At 29.6% G+C, this 27,625-nt stretch overlaps 1 protein-coding gene across 3 annotated transcripts in view; it reads left to right on the plus strand.

Moving 5' to 3' along the window:
- The window catches only part of Mks1 (Meckel syndrome, type 1), a 79,665-nt gene extending 53,833 nt beyond the window's left edge, over positions 1–25,832 (plus strand). Inside the window, exons 6-8 of one of the 3 annotated variants that reach the window (XM_075362161.1) lie at positions 2,128–2,268; positions 7,236–7,477; positions 19,789–25,832. In XM_075362161.1, the coding sequence (XP_075218276.1) occupies positions 2,128–2,268; positions 7,236–7,477; positions 19,789–20,019 (614 nt within the window). In that variant the 3' untranslated portion in view covers positions 20,020–25,832. The remainder of the gene's footprint in view (positions 1–2,127; positions 2,269–7,235; positions 7,478–19,788) is intronic. The other 2 variants (XM_075362159.1, XM_075362160.1) reach the window with 2 other exon arrangements.
- Positions 25,833–27,625: the final 1,793 nt, after the last annotated feature.

The raw sequence follows: 27,625 nt of genomic DNA on the forward strand, positions 1-27,625 counted from the left end.
CTCAGCAATTTCTATTTCATTTATATCTTTCCGACTATAGACATTTTCATCTGCTACCTGAGTTTTTATTTTTACCCAAATCAACTGAATTGGGTTAATTTCAGGGAGGTAGGGGGCAATCATATTATGTTGTGACCATGATCTTCATTACTTTATCGAAGTAGTACTCTTCATATTGGGGCCTATTAATTCGCACTAATTCGTACAGTTCTGTTTTTAACATATCCGCTGAGCATGGAATATTTTTGTCTCAAAGCCACTCTTACAGTTTATGTTTTTTGCTGTTTGAATTTGTCACCTTGTGTATTTTTATGTTGTGGTACCAAGCATTATTTATTACCAAAAAGCGATCAACGTGGAAGATTTGGGATTAGCTTTCTTCTCAGCCATTTTTTGTAATTATCAGTATTCATATTGTTCCGGTATTCTCTTTTTTTTGGCCCAATATAAAAATTAAAAGAGAATTTTGAATTTCTTCACTGTCAGTGTGAACCAATATCAGCTTCGATCCTTTGGATACAGGTGTTTTATAGCCTTTATTTGAGCCATTGGTCCAACCATAACTTTTCCCATGTGTCAAGTGAATATAAGATTGATCTGAAAAAATCATTGGTCTTCCTTCCTGCCTGTAAATGCTCATTTTCTGTAGATAAGTTACTCGTTTAATACATATATCTTGTTTTTCTACTAAAATTTTCCTGATATTTTCAGTAGTCTTCCATCTAAATCCCATACGGCTCAGAATTTTCCTTAGAGTTTCATGACTGCAGTTCATCTGCAGATCTGGGTGTTCGTTTTATAAAATGAATAATAACTTTTTCAATATCGGCAGGGCTTTATGTTGTATATGAAAATTGCCCATGATATTTTGTAACACGCATCTTTGGAAATTGTTGATGTTAACTTTCATTTTCATTTTATTATGAGTTTTCCCCAGCGCACTAAAATTCTCATTTTCTCCTAGATTATTTGATTTTGTTATCACTTTACGCACAATATGAATAGATACTCCACAAAGGTCTGCTATGTGAGCTTGGATTTCTGCACTTAACATCACTGGATTTTCTTTGAATAGTTTGCTATAGATATTCATTATTATACATTTGCTTTGGCTTTTTAGAGATATTCCTATTCCTATGTAATTCACAATCCTATGTAATTCACAATTACATCTTGGATGAGGCATTAGGAAGATTAAGTATCTAAAAATTCCATTAATGAAACAAAATTAGTTTTGAAGAAAACTGTTTATAAAAAAATTAGCATTGAAAAATACAGATTATAAATGCCGGTAACAATGTACAGGTCAACTACATGAATGTAAGAAGGCAACTGAATTCCTGCTTCCACTCGGTCCTTGAAAGCATCACACTATCCCCCCTACTATACTAGCATTGCCCACACTTCTTCACATGCCACTCCCAATCGGGTTTCTGTGCATCCGTATGTTTACACTTTCTTAGCTTAGAACAGTTATATAAGTTCTTATTAGTTTCCTTCAAATTAAAGCATTTCAAGTTATAAATTAATATTTTCTTCATCATATCTTCAGCATTTCTATATATTCATTGTTTTCTCTGTTTAAAAATTTTGTGGTCTTAAGAAATTTCTAGCTATATTACCTTTTCAGTCCCGTTTTAGTGGCTTGTTGAATTTATTAAGAATTATTATGAGTGAAGTTATATCTATAATTATTTCAATATTTTCTCTTATTATTTTTATAATCTAGAATAGAAATCAGAACCAATATCAACTACCTTGTTACTATTAATAGATCGGTAAAAAAGAATAAGGAAGTACTGTGCACTTCTTGGTCCTAACTTTAATAGATAAGACCATTGAATGAGCCCAGAGTTATGCTTCAGAATTTCAGTTAGCCCTATTTAATGCTACATTAGTCAGAAAAAATTATTACCACTTCTCTGGTTAATGATGTAATCTCAGTTGATTGAATTTTTATTTAATCTTCTATTATTCTGTGATCCTCTGCAGTGAAGCAAACTACAAACTTTAACTGTTCCACTATTAATATAACTATTGTGAAAGGTTAAATATTTATTTATGTAGAGGAATATTATTTGTGAAAAATATTATGAGTACACAGTATATGTTGTGTTTTTTTTTAAGGTTGGAGTTATTATTCACCTAGTGATTTGAGTGGAGTAACACAAAGATCAAAATGTGTGGATGGTTTTTTCATATTTAATCATTTGTTTGAAATTCATCTCACAGTGAATGTTTCAGCTCATACAGAGATTCCAGATTCGAGTAAGAATTAGTTTGTTTATTACTGTTTTTTCTGCAGCTGTTCAAAATGGCAGCCATTCTGAATGAAAATATAATATAAATTTCTATGTTTGTTATCCTGCTAATCGTTCAGTTGATGATGACATACCTTAACTTTCTAGAGAATATATTTGTTTACACTTATTGCAAGTTTTCAGTAGTTTACCAGAGATTGAGTGTACAAATCTTGCCATGCATTTATTTGTGTGACTATTGCATTGTACTGATTGCTGGTTCTTTAAATGAATGTAGATGATTTAAAAGTTAAGTAATATTTATTTTCAAACACATGTTTGAAAAGAATGATTAAAGAGCCTGTGCCCTGCACCTTTTCTTACAATTAAATTATAATAAAGAGTTAAACTTTGTATCACTTAAATTTTTAACTGAATGATAAGAATACTAACTTATTACTGAATATGCTCTGTTATTAAAACAAATAAGTTATTAAGGGTTAATAAGATTAAAGGCTCCTGGAATAGACGGAATACCTGTAGAATTACTGTACAGTGCAGGTGAGGAAGCGATTGATAGATTATACAAACTGGTGTGTAATATTTATGAAAAAGGGGAATTTCCATCAGACTTCAAAAAAAAGTGTTATAGTCATGATACCAAAGAAAGCAGGGGCAGATAAATGTGAAGAATACAGAACAATTAGTTTAACTAGTCATGCGTCAAAAATATTAATTAGAATTCTATACAGAAGAATTGAGAGGAGAGAGGAGGAAGTGTTAGGAGAAGACCAATTTGGTTTCAGGAAAAGTATAGGGACAAGGGAAGCAATTTTAGGCATCAGATTAATAGTAGAAGGAAGATTAAAGAAAAACAAACCAACATACTTGGCATTTATAGACCTAGAAAAGGCATTCGATAACGTAGACTGGAATAAAATGTTCAGCATTTAAAAAAAATTAGGGTTCAAATACAGAGATAGAAGAACAATTGCTAACATGTACAGGAACCAAACAGCAACAGTAACAATTGAACATAAGAAAGAAGCCGTAATAAGAAAGGGAGTCCGACAAGGATGTTCCCTATCTCCGTTACTTTTTAATCTTTACATGGAACTAGCAGTTAATGATGTTAAAGAACAATTCAGATTCGGAGTAACAGTACAAGGTGAAAAGATAAAGATGCTATGATTTGCTGATGATATAGTAATTCTAGCCGAGAGTAAAAAGGATTTAGAAGAAACAATGAACGGCATGGATGAAGTCCTACGCAAGAACTATCGCATGAAAATAAACAAGAACAAAACAAAAGTAATGAAATGTAGTAGAAATAACAAAGATGGACCACTGAATGTGAAAATAGGAGGAGAAAAGATTATGGAGGTAGAGAATTTTGTTATTTGGGAAGTAGAATTACTAAAGATGGACGAAGCAGGAGCGATATAAAATGCCAAATAGCACAAGCGAAACGAGCCTTCAGTAAGAAATATAATTTGTTTACATCAAAAATTAATTTAAATGTCAGGAAAAGATTTTTGAAAGTGTATGTTTGGAGTGTCGCTTTATATGGAAGTGAAACTTGGACAATAGGAGTATCTGAGAAGAAAAGATTAGAAGCTTTTGAAATGCGGTGCTATAGGAGAATGTTAAAAATCAGATGGGTGGATAAAGTGACAAATGAAGAGGTATTGTGGCAAATAGATGAAGAAAGAAGCATTTGGAAAAATATAGTTAAAAGAAGAGACAGACTTATAGGCCACATACTAAGGCATCCTGGAATAGTCGCTTTAATATTGGAAGGACAGGTAGAAGGAAAAAATTGTGTAGGCAGGCCACGTTTGGAATATGTAAAACAAATTGTTAGGGATGTACGATGTAGAGGGTATACTGAAATGAAATGACTAGCACTAGATAGGGAATCTTGGAGAGCTGCATCAAACCAGTCAAATGACTGAAGACAAAAAAAAGTTATTAAAAAATACATGAAAAGCAATTCATTAATTGATAAAGAAGAAGATTATTGGGTCACAGGACTCTTAGGAAAATAAAGAAGAAATTAAACCAGTATCATGTCTCTACATATCTGCCCTCCAAAATCAGGTGATTTTTAGAATAACAAGAAGTAACAAAGACTTAAATGTAACACATAAAATGAATAAATACATCTTGAATAAATACCTCTGATTAGATACATCTTGAATGAATTACTCTTAAGTTTTAATATTGGTTACACGCATGAGATTGTCTGATCCAAGAAATGATTTTACAATTAAGCCATGTTTCCAATATAAAGGAGTATATTTTCAACTGAAATTAATGCTAAATCACTTTCACTAATTAATTAATTTGATGTTTAATGCTTGGAAGAGGGAAAATCATCTTCATTTAAAATTTTTTGCTGAGACATTACATCAAGTGTTGTTAAAGACAAGTTCAGTGAAAGTTGCATGGTACACCCGAAATAGATTTATAATAGTTATCTCTCATAGCCTTCAGAGCTGTTTGTTTGTTGGGCATGCCTGACAAACAAACCCGATGCTTCTATCTGGTAGTTCTCATTGTCAAATTTCTGTGAGATGTTGGGCTGAAAGTCAGAGTCACTAAACCAAGAGCCTCTTTTATTTCTATACAGTATACAGATCCCTCCTCTTATCTTGTTTTATTTCATGAGTCCTAATGCTGTTCTCAGAGTGATAACACTTCTTTTCACTTTGTTACCTTGAAGAAGCAACTGAAGTTGTGATCATTACGTACATCTTCAAGTATGATAATAGCTGTACTAACATAGAAATGAACATAATAAAGCTTTTAAATAAATGATAAACAACACCTTTTCTGTTTAAAAAGGTATTAAAGAATGGTTTAATTTTAGAGTTTTATCATGGTTTTTACTTACACTAGAGATTTTCCCACCTGCTGAAAATTGTAATTTGGTTTCTACATCAATACTATATATCTGTGTATCAATACCCTTTACCGTTTCTGATATTTTTCAAAACATTTTTATTGTCACTTGACTGATATGAAAGATCTTTATTAACAGCATGTTATTTTCCTTATTTCATTTTATATGATGAGCATGTTATAATCGCATGCTATTTTTTTGTTTCGGTATATTTTAAGAGTTTGGTCACGACTGCTGGCCAATTTATGGAGATTTTTATGGTTAATATTAAAATTAAGTACACATTAATTTTAAGCTTACTTGAAAAAAGATTGCTGTTAAAAAATTATATATGTGTTATCATAAATGCAATTTGGTGTTTTTGAATAAATTCTTCAGTGTTGCATTTAATTTTTTCAACATTACACTCTCTGTCGATCATATATGTTATATTGATAGAGATTTTAAAATTGATCTTAAAATTTTTTCTAAAAACAAGAAAAGGAAAATCAGAGATTTTATTAAAAATAAATTTATTAAACTAAAAATTACATTTATGATTTAACTCAAATTTTTCTTAGGTCATTTTCTTTATGTAAAGGCATGGTTCCAGAAAGTTTACACTTTTACATATGATGTTTTGCTCACCTTTGCTAAGTTCTATAGCCCACAATATGTGGAAGGTATTGCAATAAAAACGTGTGCATAGTTAACAAAATCCTGTTAGTTTGTTTTTATTGTGATTTGAGGCTCTTGTTCACCTGATAGTTGCTTGAGCCATTAGCCTTATTGTGAAGTTGTTAAACAGGAAAGAGATCCCTGAATCACTTCATAGACAGCACCCTGCTGGGTATCAAGGATGGCTATTTAGGTTTTGGCATCCTCAGCATGGAAAACCTTTTTTTTTTTTTTTTTTTATTTTTTTACCTTATTAAACACCCCCAACATATGCGCAGGAATGTCAGAGTGTCGTGGCAGTCGACTACCCCCCTGTCTTGCCTATCTGTGGCATCCCATTGGGGTCCTCTCAGTTTCATCAAGATGCAGTAGCCCTCCCTTCTGGATGTCCACTACATCCCTCCACTGAGAGGCTACCCTTCCTGTCCCTACTCTAGGTTGCCACCTACGCCTTGCGCGCAGCCGGCAAACCGCCGCGTCCCCCCTCACACACCTGAGGGTGCATGGAAAACCTAGCAAGGTAAAACTCTACACCCACAAAATCAATAATGGAGAAGAAAAAACAAGCTTAAGGAAATGTGTGGATAGTGAGAAAAGATGATCAAGGCATTTGGGTAGAAAGCCACCGGGTTGGTCTAGTAGTGAACGCGTCTTCCCAAATCAGCTGATTTGGAAGTCGAGAGTTCCAGCGTTCAAGTCCTAGTAAAGGCAGTTATTTTTACACAGATTTGAATACTAGATCGTGGATACAGTGTTCTTTAGTGGTTGGATTTCAATTAACCACACATCTCAGGAATGGTCGAACTGAGACTGTACAAGACCACACTTCATTTACGCTCATACATTTCATCCTCTGAAGTATTATCTGAACGGTCATTACCGGAGGCTAAACAAGCAAAAGAAAGGCATCTGGGTAGAAGAAGGTAGTGTTCTGCATTGTCTAATACTTTATATAATTGTACTCCTTAATGCAGTGCTACATCTACATTTACAAGTAGGAATAGGTAGAGTGAAATATACCTGTGAAGGTTGTGAGTATGAAAGCTTCAAAATTTACTGAAAATGTTTCATAGCTATAATTTTATAAAAAGTACTAAAAGAAGTTTTTTAATAGATTCTTAAATTATGTGATTAAAACTAAAGAATTTGAATTTATAGAATAAATGAGCTGTTCTTTGTAAAATTTCTCATAAAATCATGTTTTATACCATAGATAAAATATAAAGTAGATGAAATATAATTACTGTTTCCCTAGGTTACTGATTTTTGCTTTCAACACTCTATAAGTGCTAAGTTTATGATACAGAATATTGTACCACAATTTTATTTCACCTTCATTAACTGTATGTGTCTGGTCAATGTAGTATGTTATTCATTCACCTACAAATAATCAGATGACTAAAATATGAAAATTTTAAATATTTATTTTACAGATTTTGTACTGTTTCCACAATTGCTATTAGAAGTGGTCTCAATAGACAGTTGGGGTCGGGTGTGCAGAGATGGTTGTGGATGGGCTGGATTACCTCCCATACCTGGTTTTCATCATTTTACTGTCCGTACCTGGCGATCTAGTACTAATGAGTCCTGTAAAGATTCATTGAGACGTTACTTCACCGGTGCTACTTCTCATCTTGCTGATAGAAGCTATTTTGGTGTACCAAAGTCATTTCAAGTAGGTATAGTTCACAATAAAAGTATTTTAACCTGACCTTTAGTTGATAACTTGTACTAAAAAGTGTAGTAATAATTTAAGCTAAATTTAGTCGGTACGTGTAATGACTTTTTGTGATGATAATTTTTGTTTGTGTTGGTAATAAAGGTAAAAATTATGTAGTAAAGTAAAGAAGTATAAAGTAGATAAAGTGAAGTTTATAATGACAGGATAGGGAGGAGTAACAACTTACCTGTTTCTTCAAAGCGAAATTTGAAAATGGAGGTAGGAACATGCTTTTCTTTAAATTATTTGGCTTACAGGGGATTGCATACAGATTAATTAATTTATAAAGACTTTTTTTTAGCCTTTTACAAATTGTAAGCAAGTATTGTATGAAAGTTTTTTAGCAGACTTATTAAAGTAAAACATGGGTGTGCGTGTTCTGTTTTGTGATTACTTTGTTTCTTGTAGATCAGGAATAGCAAGGCTAACTTTGGGTGGATTGACTTTGTTAGTGCTACTTTAAAGTTATGTGATTCTGGCGAATAATTCTGGCATTATGCATAAAATGATTGATATATTAGAGAGACTTTTACATAGATAAAATCCATTTCAAGATAGAGAAAGTAAACTCTTCATGAAGGAGGGTGCTAGAGGTAATTGTGAAAATTGGTATTACGATAAAGAAGAGAATAAATGTTCCACGTATATGGAAGCAGGCACAGTTTGAAATAAAGTAGCATTCTTTGTGAAAACATTCAAGAACTATAGTCCCTAAAGCTCAGTATACTCTGAACTCTGCTAGCAAAATTTTTAAGTATCTGTTCACCAATGATATATTACTTTACTGGATTTTTAAATATGAATGGACACACCAGTACATTTTTCATAATTTCCTGTTGGAGTTGTCATAGTTGTGTCATGTAACATGCATACATGTAGAGGTGCTCATTCTTGAACATGCTGAGCGATTATTTTTTATATACTGATACAGTTCTCTCGCTTCTAAAACTGTATAGTACCAGCACTTTTTTTATTCAATACTTAATTTTTCTAATATGTACAAAAAATATTTTTCTTTTGTAACATGTACGTGTGTGTGTGTTTGCATGAACCTGGTAATGCTGCTGTTTTGAAGGATGTCTTCTCCATTCAATTTATTTCAACTTATGTCTTAAGTCTGTTGTAGATTTTTGGCATTGCCAGTGCATCATTATAAAAAATTTAAACCATCAATACTTATTTGTTGTTCTGATAGTTTCTGTATTAGAATACTCAGATACTTTCAAAATAAATTTATTTTTTAACAGGAGACCCCCCCCCCTGTGTGCTAATTCTATTTCTTGAAGAAATAAAATAAAACTCCCTTATTTTATGTATCAGTTACATTTTTGATTAGCCCTGCAAATTAATGAAATTAATTGTCAAATAAGTAAATCAAAAACTAAGGAAGGTTCCCGTTTTGTGTATTTGACTTAACTTGAAATTAAACCTATGTGAAATGCACAAAAAAATTCTAAAAATATACCCTTTTAACAGCAATTATAATTTAACAAGTCTTTTAACAACTAAGCTTAGCTCAGATTATGATCCAACAGTTTTTCACTTAGTAAATAAATATCTGAGTTGCATTTTAAACAGAGTTAAAATAAGTACATTCTTATAGCATTGTAAAAATTGTGTTGGACACTTTTGGGTGATTTTTAAAAAAAGATGTATTCCTATTGGAAACAAATTTTAAGAAGCGATTTTATTTTGTTATTTACTAACAATTCTACTGTTACTACCATATGTTTTTTCCTTTTGTTTCATAATATATTGATGTATATCTTTTTTTTCTTCTCCTTCTAAATAATGAATATTATTATTTAGAACTAAGATGACATATTTACAAATTTAAAATGTAATAAAAAAGTAGTAATGTACAGCCCTTTAAAAAGATTTATGTTTACAGGGACTTTAATTTTACGTTTTAATTTATTGTATGTTTTATTAATTTTTTAAACTTTTAAATTATACATTAATTAATGTGAAACTTTTATTTGTATATTAATTATTACTAGTAGTATTTTTAGTTCACTTGAAATGATAAGTTGTATAATTTAATGTTGTAAATAAATCACTTTTTGTGAAACAAAATCTATTGCAAAAATGTAGAGTGACAAATTACTATTATATGTAATAAGTTTTCCTATAATTGGGCTGAAAAAATGCAACACAAGTAAGTGGGATGTTTGTGGAGCAGTCAGATAACTTATTGTTTATAAAGTGTTAGCTTGTATCAGATTTAATAGTCATAAAATACATTTTAGAAAATAAAATTCAAAATGTATGAAATTTGTACATATATGTATACAATTATAAAACATGTATATTTATTTGCTCTATTATTATCCACTTTTATTTTATTATTTGTAATGTTGGAGAAATATTCAGGTTCAGAGCAAGATTATTTGCTCAGTTGAATACTTTTACTGTTGAAAACTGCTATCTCCTCTTGCAATCAAGTTCTATCTAAAGTTATTATTAGTTTATTACAGTTTATGGAGAGACTGATTGTATTAATAAGATCGGGATTCACTTTTATCAGACAATATGTCTAAATTAAATTCTCTACATAATTAACTACTCTTATTGATTAAATAAAAAACAGAAAAGAATTCAGAAAACATGATATGCTGGTGTCAAGTGCTTATGTGTGTGCCTTTAGTGACTTTTTTTAGGTGCTGCATCTTCTATATTTAAGTTACAGCAGACTAAAGTATGTGATCTTTATTGGAACCATCACATTTTCTTCTTGCTTGAAAACTGGAATTGCCTTTTATAAAATGCAAACCCCTCTATCCCTTAATAATTTCTAAAATATAAAACGGCTTTTAAAATACTAAAAATTCTTCAGTATTTTTAAAAAAAATGTATTTTTTCGATAAAAAGCTATATATTTTTTAAAGCTATACCTTTAAAAATGTATAGCTGAATTCAAGTTATCTTCTGTTAAAGAAAATAACTTAGGGAAAAATTACTGTTAGATAGCCCAGGTACTAACAGCCACACACTTCTTGGTACACCAATTGCACCTGTAAAATCCAGTTCTAGTAAATGTGTTCATTTAAGAAATCCAGTTTTTGCACAAGATGAATATGAATTGGGAGAATTACTTTCATAAAAAAACTTTCATAATTTAGTTTGACCTCAGACCCTGCACGCTCAGTATCTAACTTGCTTCTGTAACTCTGTGCTAGACTATATGTGTCATTTCTGCATATTTCAGAAGTGCAATTTTAATTTTTTAAATTAATATTTATGTAATGTTAGGATTCAATTTGTTTATTTAAAATATGACATTATATAAATTTGAAAGGAAATCAAAACCTTATTACATTACATTTTGTTAAATTAATCTTATTAAATTTATGAGATGTAATTTTAATTGTTATCCATTTTACATTTTGTCGAGTTTACTTAATTATTTTTTATGCTAATCTTTCAGATCTTTTTCATTTATTAAAAATTATCCTTTTTACTACTTCTTAATCAAATCCATCTTTAAAATGTGTGTGAAATACAAAAAATTCTAAAAAGTTAACATTCTACTAATAACTAACCTCTTTTTCACTTCACCTAATTTGGGCATTTTTGAAGTAGTGGTTTTTCAGTTATGCACGATTTTTCAAATAAAAACTACTTCAGTTAGTGATACAGTTATTATAAAAAAAACTGGATCAATCAGAAATGAGAATTAAATATTGCTTTTTTTATTAAAAAAAATTATAACTATTACTTACTATACTTTTTCTGGTACTTTATTTCCGTTATCTACAAATCAGAGAAAGAAATTATGACATCACACAATGATGTCATTGAAGTTTGCATAGATGGTTTGAGGAAGATTGTAGAAAAGGCAATAAATTGAAATGCAGTCCTATTTCTCAGTGTACTTACAAAAGTTATCTTGATTTTATGATATCAATTTATATTGGAGCAGTGTGAAGTCAGAACAAATTTGGAAAGCATATTAACTGTATATGGTCTCCCAGAAAGTGTATAATTTATTTAATCTTGTTATTTAAGATTAGTTTGTTCACAATTAATTAATGGGATAGCTAAGTATCAAGGAGATTGCTAAAATTTACTGAATGCTAAATTAGATTTGTTATTTTATTAAGAATTCACCATTAAAATTAATAGGAAAGATTACAGAGGTCAAGAAAATAAATAAAAATTGATGAAATACTGAGATATGAACTATTCTACTAAAATAAGAAATGCTTAAGATTGAATGTTTGAAACTAATCTATCCCAGCATTAATTTTATTGTTTAAAATTTTATTGCAAAGTCAGTCAGTAATATAATTAAAAATATAATATAGACTTTATCTAACATTTATTTTCAAGAAGTTTATTATTTTTTTAATTTTATCACGCGATGTTAAATTAAAAAGTTATCAATTCCTATAGTATAAGAGTTTTCTTTGGTGATAAATAGATTACTATAATTTTGATTACTTCTTTCTTTCTTTACACAAACACAAATATAAGGAATTCATTTTTTAACAGACATGTTTGGGGTGAAAATATTTTCTCCATGTTTGTCGTGCAAGTAAAAAATTTCACTCATGGGTTGAAAAGCTGTAGCTTGCATATTATGTTATTTAATATTTTGGTAATTTTGATATTCAGTGATACCTTGTGCACTGATTTTTATTGTACTGTTCTTGGTTCTGCGATTTTTAGTGTTGATAACTACCATGCAACATGTATTAAGGACAATTAAAGGGATTTCTTTGCTACCACTTAAGTTACATGAATTCTAGAAATGTATAATGTATAATTTTCCTTTTCTTTGTTCCTACCGATGCTTTTTTTTTTTAGGTTTTATTTATATGCACAATCAAAAAATGTCTAATTTTATGTTGTACTACATGTCATATTGTAAATTCAAAATATATGTTATTGATCTACAGGTTTGTATAAGGCATCATTATTCTTTACCAATTAATATTAAAGAGGTTGTAAATGAGAATTTCAGTGGAACTGAACCTGGATAATTGTAAATACATCAGAATAGGACATATATTTGTTTTATATGAGATAAGAAGATAATTATATTATTATTGAACATTAATACTTACAAAAACCAGTTAGCCCGTTACAATTTTAAAAAAATGCGTACACGTTAAGATCAGGACTGATAAAAAGTTAGAAATAAATGAAAAAAAGCAGTAAGCCACCAAGCAAGTAAAGATGAAGTTTACCCCAATATTCCAACTTTGCTAATTTAATAAAAATATAAAACTAAGGTAAAAAACCTAGCCTAACCTAATTTAGATTAAAGCTTAGGTAAAAACATTACCTTTTTTAATAAGTTGTCATTAATAACAAAGTTTCTAAAAAAAAATCAGAGTTCTTTGTAATTAAATTATTTGTTGATATCTTATTATGGATAAAAGAAAAACAATCTGCTCATTGTTATTTTCATATATTGGCTATGCTGCAGCAGCTGAGTGTGACATAACTTAGAGCCTTCAAACAACCTTGCAGAGACCTCAAAATGCAAGTATTTTGTTTCAAATAGACTCTGACAATTATGTCATGTGTATGATAAAACTGTTACTTCTTACTCTAGGCAGCAGAGGGTTAAAAATTAAAGAAAGGATGGATATGGTAATTTCAGATCTAATATATTCTACTTAGGAGATTAGGAAACTAAAATATGTGCTCAATTTGTTTATTGAAATGACAGATCTGATAGACATGGGAGGAATACCTAATCTGTGAGAAGAAACTTGCTGCAGATTCCCAAGCACTGGGCAGCTCTTTACAATAGAATCTTCAATATTTATAGGATCTACTTCATTAGTAGCTTAAATAAAAATAAAAAGTAAAAGACATAATTCAGAATAAATATGTTGTGAGAAGAGTGCTCCTGCATTGGTACAATATCTTATGATCTTCGATGTGTATGATAATATTAATATAGTATATATATGATAATATTAGAAAAATTTAGATCTAACTCTTATATTTAAGTTTTTTTTGTGTTTCTTTTTATTTTTAAGTATTTATATTTTCCTTTTTAAGTATTTTTTTATTCCCTAATAGCAAAAATAGTTCATATAAATGGCATATCATAAAATACCAAAATAATAATCAATTTCATTTAATATGGATAATAATGATAATTATATTTCTGATTATATAATATTATTATTTTAACATAATAAACATTACTAATTTTGGCAACTTTGTTGTGGTTTATGATCATTTATTTATATTGTTTATTATTTTACTTATTTGTTTATATATGTTTGTGTGTGCACATATACAGGTATCCCACAAAGAAATTTTCAAGACATGTTCTACTGGTGAAAATAATGAAAAAAGTTCATATAAACATAAGTCTGGAACTGCTTTGTTTTTGAGTTAAGGCTAGCAAAATATTTTGCTTGGATTTCAGCTCTTCTGATAAAATGAAGCCATATTGTAATTTTTGGAACCAAACTAATGAGTAAAGTTGGTGGTTTATTATGTAATTTGAGCTGGGAAATAGGATAAAATAGGTCCCAGAATTGTAACTCCAGTAGTTTTTAAGATATCTGACGTAAAACACAAAATTTGGAGACAAAAAACAAGTTTTTTTAGGTTTGTAGTACAATAGTTTTCTTAAATGTGGAAGATTTAGTAACATAACTTATAGAGAATTTAATTCTGAGAAAATTAATGTATTTAGCCAATAAAAAATAAATAAAAACTTTAAAAAAATCAGTTTTTATTGAAGCAAAACCGATGAAAAATAGACAGAAAGTCGTATTATTCTTTCTGTACCTAATAAACAATCTTTTTAAAAACAAAAATGTTATTACTGAAAATAATTTTAAAAGAAATACAAAATTTATAAAACAATATTTTAGTTGTGTATATTCAATAATTTACACAGGTAAAACAAAATAATTACGTAAAAAACTAAATTGAAGTGTATGTTACTTAAGAAATATTTAAAAAATTTTATCATATAGGTTGGCAATACTAACTGCTGGTCAACAGTGAAAACTGTGTTCTTCGTTTGAATCTATTATCATAAATTATCATACAGATAAAGGAAGTGGTAGTGTTTGTTATATTGTGCAAAAATGCTGTTTTAATTTTCTAACAAGGATTATGCTGATATAATTTTTGTTTATGGATTTTGTAAGGCAAATTCTGAAGCTGCTCAACATGAATATCAGGAGAGTTTTCCTGGAAGATGTTTTCTAAATATCAAAACTTTTTCTTTGGCGTATCAGAATTTACAAACAAAAGGGTTATTTTTAGTGCATTTGTTTTCTGTTGAATGCCAAGTAAATCATTGTGTTAATGTTGAACATCATGATTCAGCATAACTTAGGCACTAGTACAAGGTAAATTTCATGTTGCACTGGTTGTTCAAAAAACAAAGTGTGGCGCATCCTAGGAAAGAAAATATTATTCATCCTTACCACCTGCAGAAGGTTCAAAATTTACAGCCAACAGATTACCCCCAGTGGTTAAACTTCTGTCACTGGCTTCTAGACAGCGCTGATAAGGTAAATTCAATTTTATTTACTGATGAAGCCACTTTTGTAAGAAATAGAGTCTTCAATTCTAAAAATAGTCATTTATGGAGTGAAGACAATCCACATGGCACTGTGGAAACTAATTTCCAACATAGATTTCATATTAATGTTTTGTGTGGCATTATTTATCACAAAATTCTGGGACCATTTGTTTTCAACGAAAACCGTAAGGGAGATGCTTACATTCATTTCTTGAAAAATAATTTGCTGACTCTTTTGGAGGATGTACCTTTACAAACTACATTGCAAATGATTTTTCAGCTGATGGTGCAATGCCACATTTTTCTTTAGTAGCTTGAAATCACTTGAATGCTGATTTTTTAAACTGGATTGGACGTGGTGGACCAATCAGTTGGCCACCATGATCACTTCACTTAATGCCACTAGATTACTTGTTATGGGTCATATGAAAATGATAGTATACCAACAAAAAATTAATGCTGAAGAAGAGTTACTCATTTAAATACAAAATGCTATTGAATTTGTATGAAACAATCCTGAGATGATATGGAAAGCCACCAATTATCATTACACTACTCATTTATCATTTCACGTATTTTATTTTTTTGTTTGCTACATTAAGAATAATGCTTATTAGGTACATGTAATATGATTTTCTTTCAATTTTTTATCTGTTTTGCTTCACCAAAAATCAATTTTTGAAAGTTTTATTTACTTGTTCGTGGCCATATTTACATTAATTTTCTCAGAATTAAATTCTCTATAAGTTTTATTACCAAATCTTTTACTTTTATTGGTCATTTAACAAAAGCTATTGTACTACAAACCTATGTTTTTTGACACTGAATTTTGTGTTTTACATTCGGATATCTTAAAAAGTACTGGAGTTATAGTTCTGGGACGCGTTGTATCCTATTTCCCAGCTCAAATTATATAAGAAACACTAACTTTACTCCTTAATTTGGGTCCTAAAAATTACAGTAGGGCTTCTTTTTATTAGTAGAGCTGAAATCAAGGTGAAATCTTTCGCTAGCCATAACTTGAAAACAAAGCATTTCCAGACCAATGTTTAGATGAACTTTTTTCATTATTTTTGCCAGTAGAACATGTCCTGAAAGTTTCTCCATTTCTTCGTGTGACATTCTGTATAAATAAATAAATATATATTTATGTATGACCTTTTTACCTTATTAGAGATAGCTCTAGAATCACTTCCCAAATTATTTCTGATTCAGGAGGAAGGGGAAATACTTAGAAATAGATTCTAGAGCAAAATAAGGCAAAAAGTTCAGTTCATATAAACATACGTCCAAAAATACTTTTTGAGTTATAGCTAGTGAAAAATTTCGCTTGGAATTTAGTTTCCTCAATGAAATGTCATATTGAAATTTTTAAGGCATTATATAAGGGGTAAACTTATAATTACGTTATTATGTATTTTGGCCTGAAAATTGAATAAAACAGGTCCCAGAACTATATCACTTATAATTTTCATGATATCCAACATAAAACAGAGAAATTCAGCACTGAAAAATGCACTTTTTTAGGTTTGAACTGCAATAGCTTTGTAACAAATGAGTAAATTTTATTATAAAAACTAGTAGAAAATTTAATTTTGAGAAAACTGATGTAATAAAGTCTATGTAAAACAAAAAAAAGTCTACTTTTATTGTTAAAAAATAAAACAGACTATTAAAAAAATGTTATGAATTTGTAAAAATTAACATTTGTCATTATTAACACTAACTGTATTGTATGCCTCAAGATTAATTTGAATACTACTGATTGTCAAAAAATTGTGGTTATGAGTTAATAATAAACATTAGGTGGTTTATATATGAATCAAGTTATGTAGTGTTCTTGGGTTTGTTATACGCTAAACTGTACCTACATTTTTCCAGTTGAAACTGAATTTAAAAAAAGGAAATTCTGTTTTGAATTCTTTGCTTTGAAGAATGCTGTGTCTCTTTACTCTTGCAGAATATACTGTTATGGTTTTTGTGTACGGCTTTTACGATGGAAGAATTCCAATGTAGGTATCCTGAATGAGTAGTTCCAAACTGTAAACTATTTCATAGAATTTTTAATAATCTTCATCAGAATGGTATGCTTCTGTGAAGAATATGGCATCTGTAGCCAACCTGTGGCACGCAGGAACACCGTGAGTGGTACGTGGAGGATATAGAAATAAAAATGTTTTTAGGTTGTCAACTTTGGACAAAAAATAAAATCTGCCATCATTTGAAAATGCAAAACAATAATTAATACTCTAAGTCTGCTCTATAATAATTACTTTGTTTTCAATAGAATACATGACCATTCAGACTGTATTTAATATGAACATTCTTTAGTTGCAGTTGATTATAAAGTTAACACTTATGAGTCGCCAGCATCTATAATTTTTATTTTCTTTGAATTGCTATATCTGCGTTGCTTTAAAGTAGTGCCAGGCATGTCTGGTAGAGGTGAAAAGATAAAGATGCTATGATTTGCTAATGATGTAGTAATTCTAGCTGAGAGTAAAAAAGATGTAGAAGAAACAATGATTGCCATGGATGGAGTCTTATGCAAAAACTACCGCATGGAAATAAACAAGAACAAAACAAAAGTAATGAAATGTAGTAGAAATAATGTAGATAGACCACTGAATATAAAAATAGGAAGAGAAAAGATATGGTGGTTGAAGAATTCTGTTATTTGAGAAGTAGAATTACTAAAGATGGATGAAGCAGGAGCGATATAAAATGCTGAATGCCACAAGTGAAATGAGCTTTCGGTCAGAAATATAATTTGCTTACATCAAAAATTAGTTTATATGTCAGGAAAACATTTTTGAAAGTATATTTTTATATGTTTTGAGCGTAGCTTTATATGGAAGTGAAATGTGGACAATTGAAGTACCTGAGAAGATTGGAAGCTTTTGAAATGTGTAGCTATTAAATAATGTTAAAAATCAGATGGGTGGATAAAGTGACATAAGAAGAGGTGTTTCAGCAAATTGATGAAGAAAGAAGCATTTGGAAAAATATAGTTAAAAGAAGAGACAGGTTTATAAGCCACATATTAAGGTATCCTGGAATAGTCGCTTTGAAATTGGAGGGACAGATAGATGGGAAAAATTGTGCAGGCAGGCAACGTTTTCCCAGGAATATGTAAAACAAACTGTTAGGGATGTAGGATGCAGTGGGTATACCGAAATGAAATGACTGGCACTAGATAGGGAGTCTTAAAGAAAGAGCTGCATCAAACCACTCAAATGACTGAAGACAGAATAATATTACAAACATTTTTCAAAGTTTTTTAAAACTTGCTTTTTACTTTTTAGTCATATTTTAATCAAATTATTGTCATACATTGCATGCGTTTAATTTGTAGGTTAATTTGGATTTCAAAAGATAACATCATATATTGAAATTTGTAATACATTTATAAAATGTCAAACAAATTTTCATTCAAAGATTTACTGTAAAAATTAATGAAATAGTGAAGTTTTTATTTTATTTATTTAATTATCACAATTTTTTACGCCCGCACCCTTAATTTACCCTCGTATGGGGGGATGTTTGCAAGTGTAATGGTGGAATATTGTGTTGTCACGTGACCTTAGTAACTGTACAAAATTTCAACAATAGGCTATGTCAGGAAGTATGTTAAATTATTACACCTGCACCCTTAATTTACCCCCATGCAGGGGGGGGGGAATGTTTGCAGAATTAATGGTTGAATATTTATTGTATTGTTACCCAACCTTAGTAACTGTACAAAATCTCATCAATCAGCAATGTCAGGAAGTATGTTAAATTAAGGGTGCAAGATTTACGGACAAACATGAAAAAAAAACAAAGTAAAAATAAAGAATCGGTTCCTAAATTATCCCTTTCCTCCTGAATCATCTTGTGCAATATTGTTTTTTTTGTGCGTATGGTGTGATCCTTTGAAAACAATGATACTGTTATAGGTCAGTTTTCTACAAATGCCATTGTTTACTGTATTTTACTATTAACACTATTTGTACAATAAAGGACTTCCTTTGCAAAGTCATGTAAAAAATGATGTGTGTATTCTCATTACGTTACTTTTTATTTGAATAACTTGTTTGAATTATTTCAGATATTATTACTAAGATCAGAGAATCCAGAGGCAAGCCATAAACTTGTTTATTTTAATATTTGATTGAAAGTAATTCTAATTATACAAATTTTTATTCTTTAAAGCACTAGAATGTATAGAGAACTGCCTCCCCCTAAATAAAATCAATAGTTTATAAATAAACTATAGAGCTCATTTTGAGCTTTCCCATTCCATATACTGATCTGTACTTGTACCAGTAAGCGAGAGTGGTAAGACCTCTCTGCAAATACAGCTTACCTTTATGTCAGATCTCTTCATTTTATTTTTATTGGTATTCCATAACGTTACAATATATCTTATTTATATGTTTGTTAAAAAATTAAATTAGATTTGAGTGATAATAAAAAAAACTTTATTCTTATCTCCTAGTAACTGCATCTGACTTTGTAACTTGCAGATAATTATAACATTTTTAGGTTATTGCTAGGCACCTTACTCTTGTTCTAAGTTATACAAATTGCCTGCAAGTGCTACCTGCTGATGTTAGAGTTGTTCTGATGGTTGAACATTTTCTGCATTTGCAAAAAATGTAAAGTTTGTTTTAAATTATTGAAATTTTAATCTGTAGTATTTAAATTTCTTCATATTTTCATTTTTATTAAGGATTTTTTTTTATGAAGATACAATCTTTTTTTTCTGTTTTAGGGAAGCAGTTTGAGCAAGTATGGTTTTTTGACTATTACAAGTGGAGACATTGATATTTACATCAACATTGTACTCTGTTCTCAAGATCCTAGTCAGTTTTCTTCTCGAATGTTCCTTCTAGAACGACTTTCTACTACTGCATTAGTTAAAAGTATAAACAACACACTTAAAGCTTTCTCTTCTGCACGTCAACGGATGTTGACGGCAAGCCTACTGGCATCTTCAAATTAACAAGATTATCTGTATTATAAAGTTATAGCAGTTTATTTATCTTTAGCAATACAGTTGATGTGTAACTTTAACTTAAAATCATATTCTTTGTTTCTGAAAGCTGAATGATAGTTACCGGCTGTTTATCTGCTGAATTCATTTATATTCAGTTTGCTCTAAATTCGTAATGATTAAACCACTTGTAACAGCTGTATGTTATTCTAAATATTTCTTTCTAGTCATATTAAATGTCAAATCAGAAAAAAAATTGTAAAATTATTTGTCGGAAAACAATTATTTGTAATAATTATGTTTATTGTTTTTTTAAAGATTAATCTGATGATTTTTATGTAAGCACATGTCTTATTAATTTAAAATCTGATGTAAGAATAAATTTCAAATGTAACACTAAATTTAGAATAAATTTTCCTTATGTTAAAATTAAAATTGTTTTTGTTAATTATAAAATATTAAATTATTCTATTAAATTTCACCAGTAAGGAAATGAAGATGCTATAGTATGTAGTACATATATTAATTTGTTCCCCCTTTATTTTTGAAGAAAAAATGTCATACATCCCTGTGTTGATAAAACAAACAGAGAAATATTTTTGATAAATTTTATATTTCCATAAAATAATTTGATAATTCATGTAGAAACAAAATTAATAAACAAAAATTATAATCTTCAATTATATAGTAAATAAACTACTCTTGTAAACATCCTCTGTCTTCATGATATGTGCTGGCATTTGGAGAATGACCCCCTTTTCTAATCACAGTGTTGCATTACTTGCACTTTATTTCACCTGTTTGGTGTACATGGAGAATGATGGTAAGGGTTATATTAGCCGGTTAAAAAAGAAGTATGTGAAATTAACTAATTATGGATCAATGCATTTAGCTTGAATTGATATTAGTTTTGTAAAAAATTATTATTTATGTCTTTCACCTGCTTCTCTGCGTTATAAGTAGTAGGGTTAGGAGATGAGAAACCTGTACTTAGAGAAATGAAGGAAATTAGACTGAAATAGGTCTTATTTGTAATAAAGAAACTTGAAATAAGACTTTAGTTTAACTCTTGTACAGAATTACAATTTACAACATTTCTCATTAGTGTATATATCCTGAATTTTTTTAGGCACTGTTACTATCTATAAACTGCTTCACGATCGACAGTTCTGATTATAATCTTAAAATCTACAGTTTTTATCTGTGAAATAAAAGTAGCTTCAATAAGTTTTTATTAATGTTTAGTTTTTGCAAGTGTTAATGATTGTGACTGAAGCAGCTCTTTGGCTTCAGTAGGGGGTTTCCTGTGCTTATTCGTTGTTTAATAAATGAAATCGGGCTGATAAAGAGTTTTGAAACAAATATTTCTATTTTTGGCTTATTATATGGAATGCTTAAACATTGTTTATTATCTGTTATTGTATATTTATTGCCTACTACATATATTTAACATGTGGATTTTGAACAAAATTCTAAATTAATAAAGATTTTGATAATAGAAATCTTACCTTTTTTGATATCAGTATCAATTTGTTAAAAACAGTTTTATTTACATTATAGAAATTTTTTGCGTTTTGAGCGGAAGAAATGATATCTGCAAGACTTACTGTATGGTTTACAATTTCATTGTAATTTTTTTTGGATATCACTGCGTTTTGTTAGATTATTTTTATTTTCTTTATGAATTACTGATTGTTATCTTAAGGATTTATTATCTTTCTAGAACAAACAAATATATATTTTTTGAATTTTTCAGCCAGTTTATTTTGTTGATCGTCACATCATTTACTTCATACTGTATTTTCCCTTTTTTAATGAAACTGGTATAACGACCTCCATGAATCGAAAATCTGTGATGTAAGATTGCACTTACTACTTTGTAAGTGTAACCCTCGATTTTTATCATATCTGTGGACACACTTTTTATGTTATTAAATGAATTTTTTTTTTATTTCTCCATCAATTAGTTCAAATAGTTCTAATTGTGGAATAAAAATTTTACCAATCGAATTTATTACTGTTTTATGTAACAAATCTTTGTTGCCCCATTTGCAAAACTTTCCTACTGTTTGTGTTTTTTGTGTTTTATTAGCAGCTACAATCTCTTGTAAAGTAATACTTTTATTTTTTTAATGAAGTGATGGGAATTAAAAAAAATGTTTCATCTTCAGTACTTACATAAGAGCACTTACTATTAACACAAGCTGTAGTATATTTTCTTTTAAATTTTATTATTTCAAGTACATTAAGTTTTTGTGTATTACCTAGTACTATAATTACTGCTACCTAGCAGTATGATTTGTAAACCCACCTTTATGAGGAAAAAGTGACATATTTGAGTCCCGTGGTTCATCAAATGGAAGAAAAAAAAGTATAACAAAATTTGAGGTATTTTGTGAAAGTATTCTTTATTATAAATCTAATTGAACCAAAATATAATGTTTTGATGCTTATTTTTTCCCCATTTTCATTTCATTTTTAGGTTAGGTCATGTTTATAACTGTAAACATAATTCATTGACCTTGCTGTGCCATCCAGTTCTGCAAACTCTTACTGACAGTTCTAATGAACTTCGTGATTATAATTATAATCATGTTAGGATTATCAGGGGAAAACTGTATTAAAAGAAAAAAATGGTAATGTACCACTGTGGCTTATTTGAGATAAAATGATTTGTATCAGATTATTTGGTATAAAGTAATTTCAGTGTAATTTATCATTTTTAACAGACTTCAGAAAAGGAGTAGGTTCTTGATTTGATGCTGCATCTATTCTGATCTAATCTTTTCCAAATAAAATCAGTGGCAAGCCAGAATTATATTATCATACAAACAATTTGAAGATTTTTGTTTGTTCTCTTTATTACTGGGTATTGAATTATTACAGCATAGTGGTATAGCTTGGTCATTATGATATTACCAGTATTTTCACATTAAGTATCAAGAGAATTAGTTGAAAAAATAAGTAAAATATACAGATTCCCATTTTCCAGACAGTCTTACTCAGTAGAGTTAGTAGTAGTTACTGAACTTAAGAAAGGCTATTCAAAATAAATAACATGGCATGTTGAGATCTGGTACCGTGTACTTATTGGCGATGGGTATACTTTACATACTGTAAAGTATATCAAACATTTCTGTAACATTTTTAGGTTGGATGTGTGATTATATTCCATACAGTCAGGTTTGGCCCATAGTTATTAATTTTCATCTCTTCATGAACATAAAAAATTGGCTGACATCGCAGCCCTTTGATGATGGCAATGAGTTACAATCTGATGAGGAAGGATGACTCAAATAAAATATTTGTTTCCTATTAGGTTTTTTTTATAAATAAACTTAAGTTACTTTCCGGGTAGCAGCCATTGTAAATAAAATAAGTAAGATGTCATGCCGGAACCTTCATTAGATAAGTGGCAGAGTGCTGTTTTCCTCTTTAATGGGATTCATGGGGGGTGGGGACTTTTCAGGAACTCTGTTTCCTGTCTAGGATTGCACAAAATGCCAAACTAGTGCTGAGGCGACTGTCCTATACCTTAGTAAGATGTAAGAGATCTTATTGACTTAGATATCTTCTTAATGCCCTAAAATTAAAAACAGTATTTTTAAATATTATGACACTGAAGCCGGTGAAAAACACTTTTCTTTCAGTTTATATATTTGGTGGTAGTAATTGCATACATGCAATGTATACATAGTGTATTACGAAGTTCTTCCAGGACTATCATAGCCTATTCTACTGGTGAAAGTAATGGAAAAAGTTAATATAAACATATGTCCTAAAATGCTTCATTTGGGAGTCAACTAGTGAAAGATTTTGCTTGGATTTCAGCTACCCTGGTGAAATGAGGTCATACTGAAATTTTTAGGACATTAATTAAGTGGCAAAATTAGTGATTTCTTATAGTTTTTATCCTGAAATATCAAATAAAAGGTCCCAGAACCATATCTGCAGTAGTTTGTGAGAATATAATTCTGAACATAATAAAAAAAATTATAAAAATTAAAAAACACAACTGCCAAAAAATAAATAAATTGAACTAAAATATGGCAATAAATCAAACTAAAAACAAGGAATAGAAATAGAGGACTAAACATCGTTATGCAGTATTTAATTTAATAAAATAATGGATGGCCAATTAACTTTAGTTTTAATTAAAACTAGCCAGTCAGGGCTCACTTTGCTTTCCTGACCATCTAGTCAGGGGACTCTGTCTCCTGGACCCTCGACACGTTCGTATCCTCATGTTTGTGAGAATATTAAGTATTTTACTGAAATATTTTAGGAAAATAAATATTACCATTCACCATGATGAACTTATTGTAGTGATTTTTCTGCTACAGCTCCATTTATTGATGTACAACTTATGCTTCACATTTATTGCTCCATCTAGCTGCTCAGCCAGGCATCGCCTGGCTACACAGCCAGACATTGCTTTGCACTGCTTTTTGGGGCGTAAAAGGAAATTCAGTTTTTGAAAACTGATTTATTTATCATAATCGTGTAAAAATACATAATTTTTTACTTTAGTTATAAAATTCACTAAAATAATTATAACCGTTTTCCACACAACTCATGAGGGACAACCAAATATACATTTTTTTATAGTCTAAAGTTTTTTTAAGATAGATTAATTTTTTCATGTCTCACATTATGAAAATTACTGTAATTAAAAGATTTTTACTGTTTGTTTTTCCTGTACTTTAATTATTCATTTTGATTTATTTCTACTTCATAATTTTAACATTAGCCATTGTACTGCTAGCAAATATACTGTATAAAGTTTTAAAATTGGTTGTACCGTACCGGAGGTGTAACTAATTTTCAGAATAAGAGAATGACTGAATAATCAGATCATCGAGAGTATATCTTTTGTATGCAATCATTAGTCATTTTGTACTGCTAGCAAATATGCTGCTTGAATTTTTAAAATTGGTTGTACTGTTCCAAAGATATAAGCAAATTTCATAAAAATAACGGATAACCAAATAATTCAGTGTACATCTTTTTTGTTAATTCAGTGTACATCAATATGGTAAAATAAGAGCCGTTTGAATTTTTAAAATTGGTCATACAGTCTCGTAGATATAACTGAATTTTGGAATAAGAGAATGACCAGACAACCAGATAATTGAGAATATAAAAGAAAATCATAAAAAGCACCCTTGCAATAAATAGAAACTTTTTGCCAAATTAAATTTTTTTTATACCTATGGGGTCCTTAATATTGCATTTCAAAGAAATCAACTCCTTTTTTATATATATAGATATATTTTTCATGTTTTAGAAATAGCAGGCATTTAAGGTTGTTTAATAATTAAGTTCTCTCCAGGTCTTACATCAATAAGAAAATTTTGTCCAATGAAAATATTTATATGCAGTTGGGGGGGCACTTTAATATAGGACAGTTACTATTCAGAGCCCCCCAACTGCATTTAAATATTTCAGTTGAAGGGCAAAATTTTCATATCGATGCAAGACCTGGTGAGAATGAATATTTTATTTAGTTAAAAACGTTAGTGAAAATAAAAATTTCTACTTTTATTAAAGAATAAATTTCCACGTGAGAATGCGTATAGACACTACTAGATGGGAAGTGAACGGTTTAGCTTCTGGTTGAGTTGTTGCTGCACCATTTAAACATTATTAGCTTTAGCAGTTATTGTGAAAACAACAAATGTCCTTTGGTCATTTTACTGTTACTGAATTAACATCAGATCATTCCATGTCTTGTTAATTCAAGACATGGAATCTTGTATAGCATTTTATATGTAAAAAAAAAATTGTTCCTTATTTTTTAATTTAAATGTAATTTAAATGAAGGAAAACCAATTATTATTATTAATAATAATTAAGATTTGTATTTTATGATTATGAATTTTATATTTGTAAGAATTTCAATTAATAAGAACTACTGTGCAACATGATCGAAGAACATCACTTAAATCGACAATAATATAATTATTATTATAATTTGCTGAATTAAGTCTTTGTTGTCACTAAATCTATGGATATAGTTTTATCTAAGAACATGCTTACACATTAATTTTTAGTAACAAATATAGCTTAGCAAACAGTACATTTGTATGCTATGTAGCGTTAAATTAGGTCCATTTCTAAGTAAATCAGTTAATTTTGGTTCTGGTTTAGTTCCATCATGATTTTGTATTATACTAGCAAATACCCCATTTGAATCTTGAAAAACGAAAGACTGGTTGCAGAAATATTATAGTGAACCCCATTCACCTCTCAAAACAGCGTCCCAGAGACACCCCGGTTTGTTACCAGTTGATGGTGAAATGGTCAAGCCTTGTATGAGGTTCTTGCATCACCTCACCACTTCAGCCTAACACACGTCCCCATGGGAAGCCCATTATTATTAATAGAAATTTTTCAAATTTATTTAACGTAAATTTAATTTAATTTTTGTAGTAATATTCATTCGACTGATTTGAATCATTTAAACCCAGCTCGTACAGTGACAGAGGCTCAAAGTTCACAGTTCATTAATTCAACTCATTAAAGTTTGTGCTTCATCCGGCATTATATTAAATAAGTACTTTTTTGACAAATGTAGTAATGTACTGTTTCTAAATAAAATTAAAATTTTTCTAATCTTTCTTTGTTTTATTCAACTTATTTTATACCATTTTGTTCAGAATTAAATTCTCTACAAGTTCTGTTTAAAAGTTTTACGTGTTTTTTACCAATTTTACAAAGCTTTTGTACATTATACATAAAAAACAGAGAGGGTTTTTTACTTCAGTTTATTGATTCTCCCCCCAGATTTCTCAAAAGCATCTGCAGATACAGTTCTGGAACCTATTTTATTCAATCGTTAGGTCAAAAACCATAACAAATCACTGATTCGAGGAGTGTCACAGATGTGAGACATCAGTCCAGCGAAGAGAGTCTTAAATCCAGTTTGATATGAGTAAGATAATGCCACGAGTAATTCTCACTGGAATTACTATCTGTGAGTTACAGTAAAACTATTAAGTGTATAAGTGAAAGAAATAATGCAATAGACTTCCTTCATAAACTGTTAGGGCAGACAGCAAAGGTATTTGCAAGTGAACACTATATGATTGTTTGCTAATACAAGACTAGTGGTTAAAAACAATTAAGACTAGCTGTTTCTTTTGTTAATGGGTCTAGTTTTCTATTTATCTACCTGGAATAAATTCCGAACGATTATTTATTTTTAACTCTGTCGTGTGTGTAATCTGTATTTATTATTTACTAATGACACATCACTATTTGATGTGTGATATCTTGATTGTTATTCTTTGTTGATTAAGCCCTGTTTTTATGTCATACTTACTGTTATGATTATATATTATGTCTTGTACTTTGTTATGGATTTTTATGTTTTATTTGTTGTTATTGACATGTAATATTATTATCGTTCACTACTAGTAGCCTGATTATTATTGTGGTTGTAATTACTGTATTAATATTTGTGTTCATTAATTGTTTTATTATTGTCACTTATTATTATTATCATTATTGTATTTATCACCATTGTTATTATTATTAATTAAACAAATAAACTGTAATTATATAAACATTCTAAATTGTCAACCTCTCAATATCCTGGTTGAGCTGCGAAACA

Source organism: Lycorma delicatula, chromosome 4 (assembly GCF_047948215.1).
Source record: "Lycorma delicatula isolate Av1 chromosome 4, ASM4794821v1, whole genome shotgun sequence".
Taxonomy (NCBI): domain Eukaryota; kingdom Metazoa; phylum Arthropoda; class Insecta; order Hemiptera; family Fulgoridae; genus Lycorma; species Lycorma delicatula.